This window comes from Emys orbicularis, chromosome 5 (genome assembly GCF_028017835.1).
Source record: "Emys orbicularis isolate rEmyOrb1 chromosome 5, rEmyOrb1.hap1, whole genome shotgun sequence".
NCBI classification, from domain to species: domain Eukaryota; kingdom Metazoa; phylum Chordata; order Testudines; family Emydidae; genus Emys; species Emys orbicularis.
In genome coordinates this window covers 99,165,594-99,188,353 of record NC_088687.1, presented here as the reverse complement: position 1 = coordinate 99,188,353, position 22,760 = coordinate 99,165,594, and the positions used below count along the sequence as shown (strand labels likewise).

The following is a 22,760-nucleotide window of genomic DNA, read 5'->3' as shown; positions in this document are numbered from 1 at the left end:
TTCTCAGATTCAACTTCAAGTGATCTGAACAGAACTATATGGTGAATTAATCTTAATACTTTTGGGGTTTTCCCTTTAAGTCTTTTGGGGCAAAGGTAACTTTCATGCAAAAGAGATTTCTTTTCATTCTCTGGTTTTAATTTTACTCAGGGATCCCTTAGAGGGAGACGATTTTTCCATTCCTTATCCTGCTCAGCCCCAGGAGATGTTCCCACTTTATGTCATAATCTTTCCTGATCTAAAGACCCTCTTCTGTCATTTATGAAATATGGTACGTTGTTTAGAATTCTAAAGGGCAAAAAATAGCTCATAGGGATCAAAACCTTTTTGGGAGGTTTCTTATGAGCTAACACAACATTTTTATCTCTCCTACACTTAATCACATTGTTAGAAAGGTTGCATGCAGTAAATCTGAGGTATAGAAAATGGTAACTGACACTATTATTACACATGGATTTCAAAGTACATATCTGGCACAGGTCAGTGGATCTGCATCTGATTATAAAAGGGGTAAATATGGCCCAATCACTTACTCAAGTTTAAGAGATTAAAATGATTGATAAAGTTGGTAAATCAAATTCTTACTGTTGACATTTCAATATTTACTTAGTCATTTGAGTTTTTTTAACAATAATGTTTGATGCATACCATACACAGGCACTAATTAGTGCTTTACCAAATATTAAATATTCCGTATAAAAACAGACATGAATTAGCTCTAGCCGTTCAGCAGCACTATGGCACAATCCTTTTATTATGCAGCTTTCCTGATGCATAATAAGCAGCAAATTATTTTGGCTAGCTGACCAAAAACTCAACAAAATAAGCAAAGGAATTAAACTATTAGTTTTAATAGTTTCTAACAGTTTGCTATATTAGACTAAAGTAATAGATGCTAAAGTTGCTTCTCTCGCAAAGGAAATATATTTTACAGATATGTGGATATTTTAAGTAAAATAAAACAACGTTTTAATGGGGCTTATAATCATTATTTTTCATGTTGAAGAATTTGCAGATTTTACTTACATCAAGAGACCCTTCATTGATAACAATGAGTCCCATGTTCTTTTTCAAAAGTTTACATGAGTGACCTGTTAAAAAAAATGTTACAAATAACTGCTCTACTCTAGAACATTGATAATTTAACCAAATATTTCCTCTTTAAACTAAAGATGAAATTTTGAAAAACATTCAGTGTTGGCCTAACTCTGACCTACTGAGAACAATGGTAAAACATCTAACACATTAGCACAGCCATTTTGCTAAGATTATCATAGCTAGTATGTAATTGTGCACAAATGTTTATAAAATCCCATAACTTCCATGTACAAAAAACAATGGGAGTGTGCAATTCAGGTGCTTGTATGCATAAATAGCCACGTTGGGTGTGTGTGCAAACTCCTAAGGTGTGCATGCAGATAGGATATTTGTGCTTGTATGTTCGACACATGGTAATGTATTGTACACAACTGTGTGTGCTTAAGAAAAAGTCTGGCCTATTCTTTACAGTATTTATCACAAGAAAAGAAAGGCAACTTTTTGGAATACAAAATGTAAAAATAATTCCAACCACCAATATTTGGTCTGATAATATTTTCATCCTGGTCTTATGATGTTATCACTTGAACAGAACTATATTTTCACTAGATAAATGATTCTTACAGGATTTATGAAAATTCCCAATAAAATATCCATAACATGTATGTGACATTGCACATTCATATTAGTATTGACTTGACATACTACTAGGATAACCTTTTAGGAACAAGGAATGGAAATAGTCTAGCTAGAACACTTTAATATTATAAGAAAAATAACAATCATGTAACAATACTAGGAATACCAAGCTTGCTGATTCAGTGACAAACTGGTTTTGTTTTTGTTCTTTTTGGGTCTGAGCTGGCAAACATCTATGCACATGTGTAAGTTTACTCCCACAACTAGTTCCATTAATATCAGTGAGCCTATATGCCTGAGTAAAGTGTTTGGAAGATGAGGCGCACTGTATTGATGCCTCCAGAACACCTCCATATGAGAATGCCCCATGTGATCCACACCATAAGAATACATATCTACTTCAAAATGCTTTAAAAAAATTAAAACCCTGTGCCATCCATCTGTACTTCATCTGCTTTTTAAAATTTATTTTCTTATAGAGCTGGAAGGAAAATGTGAACTTTTTTTCTATTTATCTTTTTGGTGGGAGTTCAATAAAATGCTTTGCAGGAGTTCTGTGGTTTGAGGGTGGTCACACTTTGCAGCATCATCTCCCAAATAAAACCCCAGAAAGAAATAGTTTAAAAATGTTAGGAACTTCCAGGACCAAAGTTTTGTTAAGGTGGATTCGACTATAGATAGGTATCAATTATTTATGGAGCAAACAAATAAAATCCTTCAAGAACTACTTTTTAAGTGAACAAGCAGAGGAAAGCCAGAAAATTCTAAATTAACGTTGTACTATGAAATAAATTGGTCTTAAGCTTTTTTTCCTCAAAATACTGCATAATCAGCTAGCACTTAAATCCTGGAGTGCCACATGATACTGTTACCTTTACAATATACCCCGCTTGTCTGAAAGCATTTTTGCTCTAATTCCTTTACATCTTGGATGGCTTTTATCACAAGATTTTTAAAAAGATCTAACTACACCTCAAAAATCAAATACAATACCAATGTTAATAGCAGTCTCTTGTTTGTCTCCAGTAAGAATCCAAATTTTGATGTCTGCTTTCATTAGAGTTTCTATGGTTTCAGGCACTTTGTCTTGCAGCTTGTCTTCAATGGCTGTAGCTCCAAGCAGTTGAAGATTCTGTGAAAACGCAGAATTAAAGACATAATTAAAGGACTTCAAATTGAAGTTTAGCTACTGAAATTTCCAATTTTTTCCACAAACAGTAATTTTAACATTTACTTTTCTGGACTCTTCACACATATCTCTTAAACTGTATTGATCACCTTGGTTTAAAGAACAAGGATTTTCCAGACTATGTTGGTGAGTCTTGAAAGTTTCCCTTTTCAGTCTTTATAGGCTAGATCATCTAGTCTGATTTGTATAACATGGACCATAGAATTTCACCCAGTTACCCATGTACTGAGCTGAATAAATTGTGCCTGACTAAAGCATATCTTTCAGAAAGGCTTTCAGGCTTGATCTTAAGACTTCTAGAGATGGAGAATCCACCACTTCCTTTGGTAGTTTGTTCCAATGGTTAAGCACCCTCACTGTTAAACTATGCTTTATTTCTAATTTGAATTTGTCTGGCTTTAACTTAGCTCATATCTTCTCAAGTGAAGGTACTTATACACCGTAATCATTTCATCTCTCACTCTTATTGTTTTGATAAATTAAACAGATTGAGCTCTTCAAATCTCTCATTGTAAGGTATTTTCCCCCAGCCCTTAAATAATTGTTGTGGTGTTTCTCTGCACCTTCTCCAATATTTCAAATATCCTTCTAAAACTGTGGCCCTGGAACTAGGTGCACTATTTCAGAACCGGTCTCATCAATGCAACATGTAAGAATAAAATTGTTTCCACATACTTCCCTATTTCTACATGCAAGGATTGCATTAGACCTTGTGGCCACAGCTTTGCACTGGGAGCTCATGTTCTGTTTGTGCATTGTGACCCTTATATCCTTTTCAGAGTCACTGCTTTCCAAGGTACAGTCCCCCATTCTATACGTATGGCCTGCATTCTTTGATCCTAGATGTAGGATCATGAATTTTGTTTGAATCGGCCCATTTTACCAAGCAATCCAGGTCACTGTGTGTGACTAGTCTGGCCTCATCATTTACCATTCTGCCAATCTTTGTATTATCCACAGATGTTATCAACAGGGATTTAATTTGCCTCTAGACCACTGATAAAAATATTGGATAACACTGGGCCTAGAACTTGCCCTTGTGGAACCCTTGATTGACTTTTTGAGATCCGTCAGATAGCCAGTTCCTAATCCATTTAATATGTGCTTGTATATTGCTAATTTTTAACAGTGTTGTCCAGTACTAAGTCAAATGCCAAACATAAGTCTAAATATATTATATCTATGAAGTTACCTGTATCCACCAAACTTGCAATCTCATAAAAATATGAAATTAGGTTTGTCTGACAAGACCCTATTTTCAAGAAACCCATGTTGATTGGGATTAATTATATTCCCATCCTTTAATTCTTTACTGATTGAATACTGTATCAGCTTTCCATTATTTTGCACGTGATTGATATCAAGCTAACTGGCCTATAATTCCCTGGGTAATCTCATTAGCCCTTTAGAATATTGGCAGTCTTTTGGAATTTCCCCAGTATTCCAAGTTTTATTAAAAATTGACATGAACAGTGATCTCCTCAGATAACTCTCTGTGGACTTTTGGGTGTATGCTGTCCACGACTGCGGATTTTAAAATGTTTATCCCTAGTAGATGTTTAGATATTGCTCTTCTAGCACCAGATCCTTCTTTCTTCATCCAATTCCTCTCCCACCTTTGTGGCTTCTTCAGTGCTGCCCTCATAACACATGGAACATCCTCCACCTTACTGCCTCTGGTTGTGCATCCAAAACTTGAGGCATGGAAGTCAGAGGTCACTTTTAAAAATTTGGGCCTAAGTGACTTGTCAAAGGCCACAGAGGGTATGAATGTAAAAGAAGGGATAAGCACTAAGAAGTTTCTGGTTTTACTACTGTACTCCAACCCCACTTTCTTTCTTTTAATGTTTCCAAGTGCAACTGTCCTATTTGAGCCCAGTCAATGCTGAGAAGAAGGAATGGAACAATAATTGAGAGAGACAGAGACAATTTGTAGAGGTACTAAGCACCCTCAATTCCCATGGTTTAGAATTCCCCAAATAGAATTATGGGTCCTCAGCACCTCTGAAAATTGGGTCCTTTGTCTTCTTGTTAATAAATTCTGGAAACTCTATTGACAACAACTATTTAAGAAAATGTTTATATTCTGCCTTTTGTTGCTTTAACTTGTTGTTTTAAATTTATTTTTATTAAACACCTTAGCATTAAATCTTGCTGTATTCATAAAATTTTCACTTTGGTTTTGTGCTTGGTGACCTTGGTAGTACTCTATTGTTCCCTATTAAGCAGCTAAAAAACACTCTCCCTGCAAAACATACTTTTTTACACATACATAATGTATTATTACAAAATGATTGAATGCATTTTCATCAGACTTTGAAAGAACAGCTGCTTTGGGGAACAGACCAAACATGAACAATTTATATTTAAACGTGATGTTACTGAAAATGGGGTTTTAGAACTGCAATACCATCTCAACACTAACTATAGTATTGCTATTTCTTTTATTCTTTTTTTTCTTCCTATGCTCTAAATTTCTATGGAAAAGGTCTATGCAATGCTACAATACAGTTTAGAAACCTAGTAATATATAACGGATTGATTTTTCTAGAAACATCTATATGCTTTCTTTTAGCCTTAGTATAATTTATTTTAAGATTAGGCTCCTGAACGATAACCACAGTTTCAACTCCACTGTGAACACTAGTGACAGGATTTGAACTCTGTATGTGTTTCTGTACACATGGTTTGAACAATTACACTAGACTTAATTTAATTATTAACATTACTTTACATAGATGACTACACTAAAGGCAATGACATAATTTATACTGAATCTTGATAAAATCCCTATGATAAAATAGTTCCAATTTTGGGAATTTCAGCAAAAACAATTAATGGAAATATTTTTAGCACCAGAAGCATGCCAGCTGGTGTATCATAACATTCTTTTAAAAAGGAGGGATTACTTACTAGTAATCCTGGTTTTCTGAAAATGGTTCCTCTACATATTCCCACTTGTGGGTTATAAAGCCTCTGGTGTCAAGCTAACAAATTTTTCTAGTGAGTACTGATAGCTGGGGCTGCTCCTCCTTCCCCCTCACAGAGGATTCCATGTGTATAAAACCACCCTTTAGCTCCTTCCCTAACTTCAGAATGGTCTTCCTGAAATTTCAAAGCAGCGGGGAAAGAAGGCAAGGAGTGTGAGTATACAGAGGAAACACACTCAAAGAACAACACTAACTAGTAAGTAACCCCTCTTTCCCCCCCCCCCCCTTAGAGTGCCCTTGGCATAGTCTTTTCTGTGAGAGAGAAGCATGATCAGTACAAGCCCTTAGGAAGAAATTCTAGGTGAAAAGCACTGCAAAACTTCCACAACAGGCACAAGCACTAGATTACATTGGAAGTGACCGCAATTTCAGTTTCCCACATCAGACCTCAGTGAGGAACAATTATTTTTAAGTAAATACATATACAACTTTAAGCAACAGCTTTGAAAACTCTACAAAGGCCTGGTCTACACTAGGCTTTTATGTCGAATTTAGCGCCGTTACATCGAATTAACCCTGCACCCGTCCACACCACGAAGCTATTTAGTTCGACATAGAGCTCTCTTAAATTCGACTTCTGTACTCCTCCAAAACGAGAGGAGTAGCGCTAAATTCGAAATGGCCATATCGAATTAGGCTAGGTGTGGATGGAAATCGACGGTAATAGCTCCGGGAGCTATCCCACAGTGCACCACTCTGTTGACGCTCTGGACAGCAGTCCGAGCTCGGATGCTCTGATCAGCCACACAGGAAAAGCCCCGGGAAAATTTGAATTCCTTTTCCTGTCTGAGCAGTTTGAATCTCATTCCCTGTTTGGACAGCGTGGCGAGCTCAGCAGCACTGGCAACGATGCAGAGCTCTCCAGCAGAGATGGCCGTGCAATCTAATAGAAGGAGGGCCCCAGCATGGACTGATCGGGAAGTCTTGGATCTCATCGCTGTGTGGGGCGATGAGTCCGTGCTTTCAGAGCTGCGCTCCAAAAGACGGAATGCAAAGATCTACGAGAAGATCTCTAAAGCCATGGCAGAGAGAGGATACAGCCGGGATGCAACGCAGTGCCGCGTGAAAATCAAGGAGCTGAGACAAGGCTACCAAAAAACCAAAGAGGCAAACGGACGCTCCGGATCCCATCCCCACACATCCCGTTTCTACGAGGCACTGCATTCCATCCTAGGTGCGGCCGCCACCACTACCCCACCACTGACCGTGGACTCTGAGGATGGGATATTGTCCGCGGCAGGTTCCTCGTCGGACATGTTAGCGGACGGGGAAGATGAAGAAGGAGATGAGGAGGACGAGGCAGTCGACAGCGCTGGCACCGCTGATTTCCCCGACAGCCAGGAGCTCTTCATCACCCTTACCGAGATCCCCTACCAACCGTCCCCATCCCTTACCCCGGAGACAGAATCAGGGGAAGGATCAAGCAGTGAGTGCTTTAAATATCTAAACATTTATTTTTACAAGAACTGGAATATTTATAATATTAACAATGGCTGTTTATTAAAGTGCTTAAACATGTAAACAATTATCTGCAAAAAAACTGGAATATTTACAATAGTAACAAAGGGTTTTTCATGATTTGTCTGCCTTAGGCTCTTCACAATTTAGTCCCAAGTATTTAAAATTTTTTTTACAATGTCCGGTAAGTCATGATTATGCTGCCCAAGACGCTCCACTCTTTAGTCCCAGTGCACCTACACGAAAATCCGGTCAATATGGCCGGGGATGGAGGCGAAATCCTCATAGGAGAACTCCTCGTAGGTCTCATGAAGGTACATTTCCAGCCTGTTCATCAGGTTCCTGGGTAGGGCGATCTTAGTGGGCCCTCCGTGGTAGGACACGTTACCGCGCCACAACACCATCAGATACTCTGGTATCATCGCCCTGCAGAGCATAGCGGCAAACGGCCCTGGTTTCTGAAGGCTTTCTCGAAACATCCTTTCCCTCTGGGACTCCGAGATCCTCAGCAGGGTGATGTCGCTCATTACGCCCTGCTTTGAATTAGGGAGGGGAATGTTAGTATTGGGACTGCTTTACAGCCACGCGGTGGAGGGAGAGGGGCAGCATACAGGGATCTTTCCCTGGAACAGCCGCGAGGGGGTGGGACAGGGGCATAGTTCATGCTGTCCTGATTGCTGGCAGCAGAGACTGGCATTGCTTTCAATGTGAAAGGAGGCCAGTGCTACTAGTACAGTTTTAAGCAGCCAGAAGTCTACGGCTTACCATGATTGCACGCTACAGAAGTTCAGGTGTCCTGCCACGCTTCTCAGATAACTGCAAGACCACTGCAGGACCCCAGGCACTGAAGGCGATGGCCGAAAATTCGACCTTGTCCTGAGTGCGCATGTGAGAGGTGCAGTGCATGGTCTTGTTCACAGAGAAAGACTAGGTTCTTTGTACACAACTTCATTTATCTGTCTCAGGAATTCACTCCATTTTTCCCATTCACACAGACACATCTGCGACTGTCTCCCAACCCAGCCTGTCAGCACACTCCCAGAGGCTAGCGCAGATTAGAAGGAGGAAGAAGAAGACGCGGGAGGACATGTTCTCAGAACTAATGAGCTGTTCCCGAGCCCAGGCAGCCCAGCAGACACAGTGGAGGGAGAACTTGTCCCAAATGCACCGAGCAGTCATGGAACGGGAGGAGAGGTGGCGTCAGGAGGACCAGCAGGCTACTGAAAAGCTGCTTGGACTTCTGAGGGAGCAAACGGACACGCTCCGGCGCCTTGTGGATGTTCTGCAAGACCGGAGGCAGGAGGACAGAGCCCCGCTGCAGTCTATCTCTAACCGCCCTCCCCCGCCACCAAGTCCCACACCCCCCTCACCCAAAGTACAAAGAAGGAGGGGCGGCAAGGGCCGTTAAAACTTTCAGTCAACCCCTGCAGACTGCTCTAGCACTATAAGGCTCTCATTCCCCAAAATTTTAAAAGTCCTTTCCTACACACCTCACAGAAGCCCCCGTGCAAGTTTCAACCCCCACGTTTCATGTCTGGTTCATAATAAAATATTCGTTTCTGTTAATTACTGTTTCCATGATTTTATTTTGGAGGAGAGTCTGTCTGAACGAGGGGAAGGGGCATGGTAATTGGACAGGACAGTCACCTTTACCAGGGTACAGAGGCGGGGTCAGGTCCAGGATCAGGACACATACCCAGTGCAGTGACTAGTGACCCTGTTCAATCTGGGAGGTGGTTTTCATGTTCTGTGGGGGGGGGGGTTGCTCTGTGACTTTGTGGCGGGGGAGGGCAGTTACAGATCTAATGCATCACAGAGCCCCGCAGCAGGGGAGCTGTAACCCTCCTCCCCCTGCCAGACAGTCACATAGCCGACACATACACGCTGTCCCGCCCAGGAGGGCTGGCAGGCTCTGTTGAAACAACCAGTCCACCACTGCGGAACCCGTCATTCCTGGAGTTTAGAAGCATCATTTGCATCACAACAGTAAACCCGCACCCCGCCACAGTCTGCGTCCCAGGTTTAAAACATTCCCGCGAAAACAGTAATAAAGACAACGGTGTTCATTAACAAAACAGAACAGATTTTATTTTTTGGGAAGGGGGTGAAGGGGGTATGTAACTGGAGAGGATAGTCAACGGTAACTGGGTAAAGAAACGGTGGCAAGTTCAGGTTCTGAGTCCACAAACTTAAAATTCACTGGTGACCCTGCTCAGTCTGGAAACTGTCTTTCAAAGCCTCCCGGATGCACAGTGCGTCCCGCTGGGCTCTTCTAATCTCCCGGCTGTCTGGCTGGGAGTAATCAGCAGCCAGGCGATTTGCCTCAACCTCCCACCCCACCATAAAGGTCTCCCCCTTGCTCTCACAGAGATTGTGGAGCACACAGCAAGCTGCAATAACAATGGGGATATTGGTTTCACTGAGATCACAGCGAGTCAGTAAGCTTCTCCATCTCCCCTTGAGACGGCCAAAAGCACACTCCACCACCATTCTGCACTTGCTGAGCCGGTAGTTGAACAGTTCTTTTTCTGTGTCCAGGGCGCCAGTATAGGGCTTCATGAGCCAGGGCATTAGCGGGTATGCTGGGTCCCCGAGGATCACTGTAGGCATCTCCACATCCCCAAGAGTTATTTTGTGGTCCGGGAAGTAAATACCTTCCTGCAGCCTTCTAAACAGACCAGAGTTCCTGAACACGCGAGCGTCATGAACCTTGCCCGGCCATCCAACGTTGATGTTAGTAAAACGTCCCTTATGGTCCACCAGTGCTTGCAGCACCATTGAAAAGTAGCCCTTTCGGTTGATGTACTGGCTGGCCTGGTGGTCCGGTCCCAGGATAGGGATGTGAGTCCCATCTATAGCCCCACCGCAGTTTGGGAATCCCATCGCGGCGAAGCCATCTATGATGGCCTGCGCGTTTCCCAGGGTCACTACCTTTGACAGCAGTACCTTCACGATTGCCTTGGCTACTTGCATGACAACAACCCCCACGGTAGACTTGCCCACGCCAAACTGGTTCGCGACTGACCGGTAGCTGTCCGGCGTTGCAAGCTTCCAGAGGGCTATGGCCACTCGCTTCTGGACAGTCAGGGCTGCTCGCATCCGGGTGTCCTTGCGCTTCAGGGCAGGGGACAGCAACTCACAAAGTTCGAGGAAAGTCCCCTTCCGCATGCGAAAGTTTCGCAGCCACTGGGATTCATCCCAGACCTGAAGCACTATGCGGTCCCACCAGTCCGTGCTTGTTTCACGGGCCCAGAATCGCCGTTCCACAGTATCCACAAGACCCATTGCCACCGTGATGTCCTCGGCACTGGGTGTCGTGGTTTCAGACAGGCGTGTGCTACTCTCGGAGTTCAGGTCCTGACCCCGGTGCCGTAGCCTCCTCGCCTGATTTCTCTCTATCTGCCTCAGTGAAAGGTCGATGATGAGCTGCGATGCGTTGACAACGGCCACAACTGCAGCGATGGTCACAGCGGGATCCATGCTCACAGTGCTGTGGCGTCCGCGCTGTCACTGACCAGAAAAGTGCGCGAACTGATTTCCCGCCGGCGCTTTCAGGGAGGGAGGGCGGGAGTGACGGTTGGATGACGACAGTTACCCAAAAGCACCCTCGACACATTTCTTTACCCAGAAGGCAATGGCGGCTCGACCCAGAATTCCAATGGGCAGCGGGGACTGCGGGAACTGTGGGATAGCTGCCCACAGTGCACCGCTTCCAATGTCGACGCTTGCCCCGTTAGTGTGGACTGACAAAGTCGAATTACTGTCCTTAGTGTGGACACACACGTTCGACTTTGTAATATCGATTCCACATATTCGATTTAACTAAAATCGAACTACTCTCGTAGTGTAGACATACCCAAAGAAAACAAAAGGCCTGAAATGGATGCAGTCTTCAGACTAGTTGAATAACTTTTGATATATGCAGGTGAATGAGCGCCTGGCAAGTCTTAATAAGGTTATAAAAGATACTTGGGAAAATGCATACAGGCTGCTGGTCTGTTTGACATGACAACAGAGATGACGTGAGACCAGAAATAGTGATTTTAGGACACTGACTGATCAAATATACCATATGGACTAGTTCATAGAAGACTGGCTATTTTGCCTGTATCTCACTAAGTCCAGGCAGTAGTTATTGATGCGACAAATATTCTCTTGGGTGTATGGTGTGGCAGATCTGAGAGCTTGCAAGCATGAAAACCTCAGACTATTTTATCTATAAATGATATATTTATCTTTGCAAATTAGGAATTGTATTCCATGGAGGAGGGTTACAGAGCTTCCTGCAGGAACTAAAATCACTGGAGGGTAATTAATGCAAATCCCTGGACAGATAAACAGCACTGGAGAAGTACAATCTCCCAATGGGAAATTGCATATAATGGTTTTGACTGGGTTAAAGAGGGCCAGAAAACAAAAGCCCCAAACTGTATAAAAGCTCAGTTTGAGATGACTCAGAGGGTCACAAGATTCTGAAATAAAAAACGGACAAACTTGTGTATGGACCTACCAGGATCCCATGTGGATGATAGGTAATACCTGGTAAGCTTAGCATGTGAGTATACTGTTTACTGATTGATATGCTTTTGTCTTAAATATACTGTGCTTTGTGAAAGCTGTCTGATCATTGGTAAACTATGTCATAGTACTGGAAGACCGCAGAAATGCAGGTTCTACACTAAAGTAAGATCTGCTGGGATAATCACAGTGAATTGCAATGGAATTGCAGCCTAAATCTCCAGTATGAAGGAAGAAGAATGTGTGTTCCTGACCTGAGAAAGGGGATGTTTAAAGGTATGAGCCTGTGTGGAGTGTCTGCAAAGAAGACATGAAAAAGTCAGAGGTGCAGCTACCCTGTGACAAATGGCACAGATGATATTCTGACATTTATCAGACCAGAGATTCCAAGAGCTTTGAGAAGCAAGACTCCAACCCCAAATCAAAAGAGATAGGTGCACCACAGGAAATACCCCTGGGGCAGCTAAAAGGGTATATCCTCCCTGTGGTACTCACAGCACAACCATAATTCATAATCCATATTCCTTTGGTGCAGCCATGAAGGCAAAGCAGTTACCTGATGTAAGCCTAGTGGTACATGGAGCAATCCTTCCATAAACTAGGATATTGCAAGGTGAGGGAGGACTTTTGCTCTGAGCATGTGAAGATGAAAGCTGAAGACACAACCCATGCAGCCTGCACAAACACATAACATGGCTCTGAATGTTCAAAGTGTAAAAGATGGCAAGGTTAAACACAAGAGGGTTTTGTTTGGTCAAAAACTCTTGCTTTCCAATTAAAAGAAAACCCACTAGACTTCTGAGAAACACTCTCATCACGCATGTCAGAACTCTCATCAAGCGTGTCAACCTGAGACAATGCAGGAGGTAAATTCTTATTCCCAACTTTAAGACAAAATTCCAGTAATTTGGAAAGTGGTGCTATCATCAGAACTAGGATGTTTGAATCAAACTTGTAAGACCTGGTTATGGCTATGACAATGACAATATCTTTGCCATGTGTGTCTACAGGTCAGTCAGATCTTCTGATCCTATGGAATCAGAGGGGACACATAATGTAATTCCTGATTCCTGTCCAAGAAATGGGAGCTTGTTATTGGCAAAGGGTCTTATTTCACCCTGAAGCAGGACTGGTGACAATGGGTATCCTCCTTGGTAATAAAGAAGCCTGGTCTGGACATACTCCCTTTACATAATGCCAGACTGAGGCCAAAATAAGCCATTTGTGATTTTGGCAGATGGGTTTATGATTTTGAAGAAGCAGATGTGATATATCTTGATTTTTAGTTAGGCTTTTGACACAGTCCCACATTCTAATAAGTAAACAAGGGAAATGTGGTTTAGGTGAAATTACTTTGAGGTTGGTGCAAAACTGACTGAAAAAAAACATATTTAAAGAGTTATTATCAATGGTTCAATTTCAAACTATGAGGATGTATCCAGTGGGGTTCCCCAAGGGCCTGTGCTAGGTCTGGTACTTTTCAATATTTTCACTAATGACTTGGATAATGGAATAGAGAGTGTGCTTGTAACTTATGAGAATGACACCAAGCTGGGTTTGCAAGCACTTTGGAAGACAGGATCAGAATTCAAAATGACCTTGATAAATTGGAGAATTGGTCTGAAATCAACAAGATGAAATCCAATAAAGTACTACAGTTAGGATGGAAAAATCCCACGCACAAATACAAAATGGGGAATAACTGGCCAGATAATACTACTGAAAAGGATTGAAGGGTTATAGTGGATCACAAATTAAATATGAGCCAACAAAGTGATGCAGTTGCAAAAAAAGGCTAATATTCTGTGGCATTGTAATGGGGTCAGCACCCACTTCTTGCGACCGCCCCCTCTGGATGGGTGTGTCCACAGTCTTTAAATCAATCCAGCCCAGGTATGGGGCTGTATCCCCAGGGCTTCCTCCCTGGAGACACTATCTTTCTGCGGCCCTCCCCAGGCTCAGTCCTTACTCAGTGTCTGTAGCCAGCCAGGAGCTACTTCATTGCTCCCCCGGTCTTGCTAGCAAACTGTCTTTGGCTCAGTTCTAACAGCCAACCAGGAGCCTCTTGCTCCCCCTGTCCCTGCCCCCACTTAGCTGTCCGTTGTGTTGCATTTCCCTCAGCCAGCCAAGTATGCAGTCCTTTCTTTTCCAGCTCCAAGCAGCTATTAACTTCTGCTCCGTTCTGCAGCTTCTTTTATATGGCCCTCCTGGGCCCTGATTGTCTGCCTCCCCTGCAGCCACTCTAACCTGCTTGGAGGACCTCTCCACTCCTCCTTTCCTGGGATAGGTGTGGCAGAACCCTGAGGCCTCCAGCAGGGACCTTTGGCCCTAGTCCACTCCATCACACGTGTATTAACAGGAACGTCATATCTAAGACATGGGAGGTAATTGTCCCACTCTGCTCAGCACTACTGAGGTCTCAACTGAAATACTGTGTTCAGTTCTGGAGGCCACACTTTGAGAAACACGTGGACAAATTGGAAAGAGTCCAGAAGAAAGCAACAAAAACAATAAACAGTTTAGAAAACCTAACCTATGAGAAAAGGTTAAAAAAACTGGGCATGTTTAGTCTTGAGCACCTCTTGCCTGGAGTTTGGCCTTCTCCACAGGTCTTCCCAACATTCCCCTACTTTCAAGCGCCCTATAACTTCCTGCAGTGTCTGTGGGCATCTCCCAATCATCTGTAGTTGTCTTTCCCCTCTCCTCCCATCCCTTTAAAAAGGTTTCGTAGCCAACTAATGCTGTTACAGGTTCTAGTCAGAACCTTGGCCTTGAAACATGACCAGTTCTACCGATTTCTTCTAGAGGGACTCTCACAAAAGGAATGCCTAAGGCCTCAGCTGACTAACTCTGCAGGCTCTGGGAGAAACCATTGGTAGAGATCTCCTCTCAATGGTGTTTAAATGAGACTAGGATAGTAGATGCATATTTTAGGAGTGCCAATTCAATAACTCTCAAACTATCAGGGGACTATGTTGCCACCTATAAAAAACAGAGATAATGGTGCCAGGTTCTCAGAACCAGACTCAGTCAATGTAGATAAATCTGGGGGCCTATGCCACTTAGGCTAGACCTGGAACATCACAATTTGTCGTTCTCCTGAACCTGTGACAGATCATGACACCTTAGTGACACTGGTGTATGCAATAATACTCCTTTAGCAAATGATACTGTTTCTGAAGTAAGTCATGTCAGCATTAGACACAGTTGTAATGAGCAAACCTGGGGACCTGAGTATTGTTGACACTGAGTACTAAACCATTTTGACAAGCAGTTTACCCAAGTTAATGGTACTGGATCTTGCCCCCGAACTATGTGGACCCAAGGACCCTATTGCCACTTGTGCTGGATAAAAACAACACTTCTTGCAAGAAATGCCTTATGTGCCTAACTCCAGGAGAGGGTTCATAGATGAGAACTGCAAGCAGAGATAGGCACCTGAAGCTTGGACTTGGGCGCCTATCTCTGTAAGAGGACTGGGGCTTACAACACATTTCTGTCATCACTATTTCCCATTAACTACCTTAGGCAGCTCCCTGCCTAGCTTGCTGGCTTTTGTGAATCACAGTCTAAGACACCTATCTCACCCTATTAATTGGATAGGGAGCTTAGGCACCTTTAGGCTTTGTGAATTGCAGTGGTGTTCCTATGATTTTCCAGGCACCAAAACATTGCAATCCTCACAATGGCTAAGTCTCTTTTTGAATCTAGCCCAAGTAAATGGTTCATCAATGTCAATTGTGCTAGATCCATGGTACTAGACCCAGTCAACCCAGAAGGATCTGGAGACCAATTCTAATTATCCTGGCACTGGACCACGTTAGGCAAGTGGTACGCCATCTGAGGGTGCCAAAGCCGTAACAGCAGAGTCAGATGACCCAGACTATTGTAGGAACATTAATGCCAGGTATAATGGGCACGGGCCACTTATTAAAGTGGTTCTCCAGAATGCTGGATCCTAGGAACTGGACTCAATAGGCCTGGATGGATCTGCATATGTTTATGGTGTCAGAACCTCAGCATCTTACCAGGTCAACTTGTAAGGATTCATGTACATCAGTGTTAATTAGACAGTGGCAGGATGTCGGCATGGAATTAGGTCAACTCTGGGGGACACAGGAACCTTGGCATTGAAGTGATAGTGCCTGGAAGCCAGCATTAAATTCAATCAACCCCTTGGGATGCAGGGACTTTGGTTCTGTGTCAACAGCGCCAGATTTAGGCACTCTATAGGTGAACCCAGAGGTATTTGGGGACCTGGGAGCTATCAACAATGCTGGGATGTTGGTGCTAAATTAGATCAACCAAGAGGGATCTGGGGGCGTCAGGGCAATGCCAACAGTGCCTGGACCTCAGCACCAAATCAGGTCAACCCAGAAGGATCCGGGGACCTTGATGTTGGCTGGCATTGTGCACTGAACAGCACCATACTCATCCAAATAAGACTGGGAAACGAAGGCTGCTTAAATAGGGCACAGAGTCAGGTTAGGTTAGTGGATGTTCAAAGTTAATAATGGAGTTGTACATTGCCAGACTCGGTTGACTGGGTCTGAGGAGCTTCCCCCACCAGTAGGAGTGAGTGTGGCCCTTCCACTCCTATGGGTCATACAGACAATATTTGTGCCTAACAGGTACCAATTCCTTTAAATTTAACTACAAAGAAAATACAGCCCTCTCACCCCCGCCCAAATAGCAGAGTTAAAATAAAGAAACCAACAAAGAAAGTTTTGAGGACAATGTATGTGACTTAAGCTCACTGCACCTTCAGTGGTTAAAAAGAAAAAAATGGTTACTTATCTCCTCAGAGGACTCCAGAGAGGACAGATTGTAGAGGTCTGATTACCAGGTCTGTCTTGGCCAGGATGGAGCTATAAGGAAGCTTCTGCCACGATCTTATTTGAATTTGATAATGACCATGGGAAGCAGAGGCATTGGAGGGAACACATAGAGCAGGTCTCTGTCCCACAGAAACAGAAGAGTGGCCAATACTGACCCTTGGTTGTGACATGCTCTGGAGCAGAAACAAGGCACTTCCTGTTCGTCTGGGTCACAAATAATCCATAGCTGGAAAATCCCTATGTGAAACACCCAAGCCAGAATGGTCATGTTGAGAGATCATTCATGGTCTAAGCTGAAGGATCGATACACCAGTTCCATAACTTGACTGCCCCGCTAAAGGCTGTTGGACCTAGCATCACCTTGCTTGTTCACATAAAATACTGCTGCAGTGTTGTTGGTGAGAACCTGGACCGCCTTGCCTTGAATATGAGACTGGAACCGCTGGCGTGAATGAAATATCGCTCCCAACTCCAAAATGTTTATGTGGCGTATGGCCTTGGACTGCAACTCTTGCATCTGGAGGGCACTCAGATGCGCTCCCTATCCCATGGCTGAGGCATCTGTTACCAGAGTAATGGTTGGGAGAGGAAGTGAGAAAGTAACTCCTCTACACATGTTGGACTAGCTCATTCACCAGTTCAGAGACAATAACAGGTTGTCTTGTTCAGGTCGCTATATTGAGTTGAATCATGTCTGCAACGTGCTGACGTGCACTCTAGTGTGAAGGGAGACATGCTGCCATGTGACCTAGGATCCTGAGGTAATCCCTTACAGTACTCTGAGGATACTTTCTGAGGGACACGCATAGGTTTCATAAAGCCTGAGACCTGGAAAAAGGCAGGAATATCCTGGCAGATTTGAAATCCAGGATTGCCTCAATGAATTCTATCCTTTAGACAGATGATAAAATTGGTCCAGTACGTTGAAGAGATGCAGTGTTTGATAAATGGAGGTCTGGAGTAGCCTTGAACCAGACAGCTGTCTGGGTAAGGAAATACACGTACATCCCTTTTGAGAAGGTAAACTGCTACCAATGCCATGCACTTGGTAACCCCCCCAAGCTGACAATAGGCAGTAATGTGAATTGGTAGTGGTTGTATCCTACTATGAACAAGACAAGGTGGGTGAGGCAGTATCTTTTACTGAACCAACATTTGTTGGTGAAAAAGACAAGCTTTCAAGCTACACAGAGCTCTCTTACCTGAAAAGCTTGTCTCTTTCACCAACAAAAATTGGTCCAATAAAATATATCACTTCCCCTACCTCATCTCTTTAATATCCTGGGACCAACACGGCTACAACACCGCAAATAGGAATGTGAAAGACATTTACTAGCAAAACACAATGGGATGCATACTTGCTTCCACCTTCCACTTTTATGTAAAGAAATGCCATGGAGAGTGGGAGGGGTTAATATGGTGTGTGGGGAAAGCATTTTCAAAAATGCCTTGGGGAGCTGAGCATTTAGTTCCCTTATGTGCAATTAAAAAAACCCACCTTAGGAGGTCACAGGATAAACTCCCATTGCCTCTACTAGGAGCTGGATCAGGCCCCTAGACAATGTTTGACTTTCAGTGGGACTTGTGTTCTAAAGTTGATTAGCTGCTTTTGAAAATTCCATCATTAGTGAGAAATGAGCAGGCAAAACTAGCACCTAGGTTTGACTGAAATGTTATAAAGTATAAATGGATGGATGCCATGTAATTAGCATATAAAAATCTGAGGCTAGCCTAACTAATTAGAAATTGGCATGCCAAACATATGTATCATGTTAGACAATATGTGATGGTACTAGTAGACCCCGTAAGACAAATTACAGGCAGCTGAGGAAAGATCGTACAGTGTGCTACATCACTTCAGAAAGTTACACTATGTCCTGATATTACAGAGAGAGTATAGAAAAGAAAGATAATTATTACTCATAAAAACACAATTATGTTGACCTCTGCTATAAATTAAAAACAGATGATTAAATATATTAACACAGTATTTGCTTTTGTAAATTCTTGAAAATGTACAGCTCAAAAATAATACTTTTTATTGTTAACCTGCTTGCCATTTAGTGTATAAAGTCTTTAGAATTAAACTTTACTTCATTAGATGATGTTCTGAATTAAACTTTGAAGACTACAGTAAACATACTATATAAATAAAATTAATTGGTCTAAGTCTTACCCCAAAATGAAGATTCAAACTTCATGTATTAAATGACAAGAACATAACTAAAACCAGACATCTTCACTTACTTTTTCAACTAGTTCATAACTCTCCTCAAGCTTCAGTGCTCTGTTTTGTATAGATGTTGACGCTCGATGATAGACATCTAGCCACTCTTGATATTCGCTTTCTGATAACTCAGTAACAGCAAAACAGAGAGTTCTTAAACCTAAAATAGTAAACAGACAGTAAGAATAGCAATCCATAATTAAAAATTACTCATTTCTGTGTAGTGCTAACAATATGTAATTAAAAAGCTAAATTTACTATGAATAAACAGATAAAAGAAAAACTCACTGGTGCATGTCACAAAAGCACCTTGCTTCAAGAATACAAGACAGTATTAAGGGTTTATATACACTGGGAATATTTTTACCAGCATAGCTACATCAATATAGTGAAATGGGAGCAAATCCCTGATGCTAACCTACTGCACCAGTCCAAACCAATCTTGAACTACTTCAATTTATCTTATTACTTGGTAAAGTCATAGTGGTGTCACCCTATATTACACTTGTGCAGCATATCTATACTAGAGGTTGGCATCAATATCATAGTACAAAAAATTCCTGTATAGATAGAGATACTAAGAATAAAGCAGCTAGCATGTTTCCTTTTACTGTCACCTCTTTGTGTCCAAGACATCCCAGGGATTTTTGGTTGCCAAACACTGCTCTTCCATTTGTTAACATAGTTGTCTTTCACCACATTAATACTTTAAATTAGCAGGCAATAAAAATAGATATTTCTAGATAAAAAGTATAAATCTTTATTTTATAATTGGACATATTTCAAGACAAAATCAGAACTTTTTTTAAAAATTAACTTTTTCATTTTCAAGTTATGATATGTCCCACCGTAGGCAATGAAATGAAGGAGTAATACTTTCAGAATAATAAATTGCAAATGATCTCATGCTCACAATCTGTAAATTATGGACATAAAACTTTCAAAAACAATATTAATATTAAGCATTATTTTATCAACCTTAATTTAACTTGTGTGAAGAAAAGTTGATTTTCTGATTTATAAAAAAAAGAAACCTGTTACTGTTTTTTCTTGTCACATTTACAGATTTTTTTTAAAAAACCTACAATATTAGGCTCAAATGTTTCACAATGTCAACTTGCATGAGCTGCATATACAAAATGCACATATACACAATATGTGTTTGCATAAGCATACATGCACAACTATCTGACTTGCACATATGCACTGGGGCTCATATGAAGAATGGAATATGTATACAAGCGTATAAGAAATTTTAAAAATGTAAATCCTAATGTTTTTTTTTAAAACATTCAATGTGTACCAAAAAAAGTGTTTTCCATTCACAAAATCACAATTAACCGGAACATCAATAACTCCGGTAAGCAGAAAATTTGAGCAAATGGGTTTTTCTTATCCGTAATTTTTGTTCTCTGTATGAGTATGTGTGTTTCTGTGTATATATATTCCTATACCAAAACAATTTAAAATGGAGTTAAGATTGAGAGTAATGCATCAGTAATTTAATGTAAAATACATTACTGAAATGTTGTCCTTATCTCAAAACCCAGGAAATACAGAGTTAAGGTTAAACTTAGATCTAAACGTGTTAAGATATGGAAATGCACAGTGAGGGTATCCAAACAATCTTAACTCTGCCTTGTCACAGATTCTTCCAACTTCCCATAAAGTCAAAACTGAGCAAACTCTTGCATATAGGCTACATTTGAAGATTTTGAAAATTAATTTATTATTATTAATAGTCATTATTTCCCATTACTCTTCATAATTAAAAGTTTCTTCTTGAGCAGAAAACTTAACTCTGTACTGAAAGGACACCATGCAAAAACCCCTAAAATTGTGAGTAAGGTATTTTAGTTTCTATGGACCCAGATTAGCTTAAACTGATTTTAAAGGGAATAGTTAAGGTTGTTAGAGTGCCTTTTTGTTCATTTCCTGTCTTAAGTTGTTTAGATTTTTGGAGAATGACACAGACAGGACTCAACAATTTCACTGCTACCCACAGGCTCTGAACAGGATTACTGAAACTGAATAAAGTCTTCTGAATTTCACTCTGCTGCTACTGTTTGGCAAACACTGGAACTTTCTGTCTGCATGCTCAGGAAGATGAAAAAACTGCATCCATTTACACTCATATCATATTTGGAAGATGATCTTTGCACCTGTTAGAGTTTCAAACAGGCTACCGAGAACATCTTTTGTTTGAAGACTGGTTCTAGTGTTTGGACATGAAGATGGTGATATATAGCAATTTACATCTCTGCTCTTTTTTATGGATTTGGGGAATTTTTTAATGCACAAAGTGATCTGCTGGTGTTATTTCCAGTTTGTATGCATACTTTGTCCTTATGATTATGAGGATCCACTGATCACTAGTAGACCTTTCCCCATGCTTGCTGGAAAAATAAATGCCCAGTAATCGGATTCTGATCCTTGGGGCCAGAGACACAGCCATGGAAAAGGCTTGTGTCCTCCAACATGGACTAAGGAAGCATGATCCTACCAGAGTTTTCTACCTTTGAAACCTCTGTATCAGAGGCGTCCTCTGTATGCTGTAGTGTTCCTTCTGATAGATCAGTAGGATGAATAGGTCCAAAAGGAATATCACTTCAGCTGAATGGTTTATATTGCTTGAATAAGACTTCTACTCAATGTACAATAATTTGCTTGCTTTACAGTTACTTCATGAACCACCTCCCTCTATTTGTTTCACACACCTGTTGTGTCTTGTCATAACAGTGAGGTCTTTGGAGAAGGGACTGTCTTTACTGTGTATTTGTATAAAACCTAGCATACAAGGGTCCTAACCTTGGTTGGCACCCCTAAGTGCTACTGCAATGCAAATAAATAATAAATAAATAAAATAATAACAATAATAATAATTGTTGATTGGTCCTACCCAGCTTCTTGGCTGGTGCCTTTTCCCTGCCTCTTCTACTGGAGGAAGAAGTTGAGAGATGTATGACATATTGTAGAGGATAGTGTCATCTTGATACTGGAACATTTACTTTGGAGAGAATGTTTTTCATCTTTGCCTCAAACCGGTCTATGAGCATCTGTTAAGAGTCTCAGTTGTGGTTGTGGACATCAGTCATGGAGGCAGTTGCTTTTGCTACTGCATCATATGCATCACTGACCCACTTTGCAGAGGGACAGCTATTCCCAGCACAACCAGTGCCCTCCTTTTGTGTGTTGGGGGGTGGAGACAAGAAGAAAGTTCCCTTCAAATCAAGCCCTTTTTACTTTTGTAAGCTCATCTAGTCCTCTCTCTCCATGGCCATCAACTCTAATCCCTCCCCTTGCTAGGGGTCCAGGAGGAGCTCAACTTCTACCCCCTGCAAAGGAAAAGTGGACTTTCCCTGAGATTAGTCACTCTTTAGCCTCTTGCAAATGGGTGAGAGGCTTATTCTGAGGGCAGTTTTCTTTTTTATTTCCCAACAAGGAGGAAAGGAGCTGTGCTGGGAGCTGTGTGGGGGGGCTCACTGATGTTAGCATATGTGGTAGGAGGGACAGAGAGGGCTGATGACTGAGCCTCATTTGTACAGATACTTAGCACAGAGGCTGAGCTTAGGCTGCCTCCCTGGATGGCAGCAGATGTGGATTTAATCCCTTCATCATTGTAGGATAAGTATAGAATTAAAGTTAGCTTAAATTTGGTTAAGGAAATATATATGTGTTGTAAAGAAAGGCTCTGACTGGCAAGTAGGAGGAAGGCCTTGAAAATAATGAATTATAAGGCCAAAAGGAATGAAGTAGGGAGGCTGACTGCTTCGAAGAATAACTAATGAAATAAGGGGATGTTTCTAAAAAGAAGGACTCTGACAGAGGTGACTGCAGGTGGTTTTCAATAAGACAAAAAAAAA

The 22,760-nt window shown here is 41.8% G+C and overlaps 1 protein-coding gene across 1 annotated transcript in view; it reads right to left on the bottom strand.

The window, feature by feature from the left end:
• Positions 1-22,760, bottom strand: part of ATP8A1 (ATPase phospholipid transporting 8A1) — a gene marked incomplete at its 5' end in the record, with an annotated part of 249,508 nt that overhangs the window by 97,559 nt on the left and 129,189 nt on the right. The window contains 3 exons of the mRNA XM_065405013.1: positions 1,027-1,091; positions 2,671-2,809; positions 18,918-19,057. Coding sequence (XP_065261085.1) covers positions 1,027-1,091; positions 2,671-2,809; positions 18,918-19,057 — 344 coding nt within the window. The remainder of the gene's footprint in view (positions 1-1,026; positions 1,092-2,670; positions 2,810-18,917; positions 19,058-22,760) is intronic.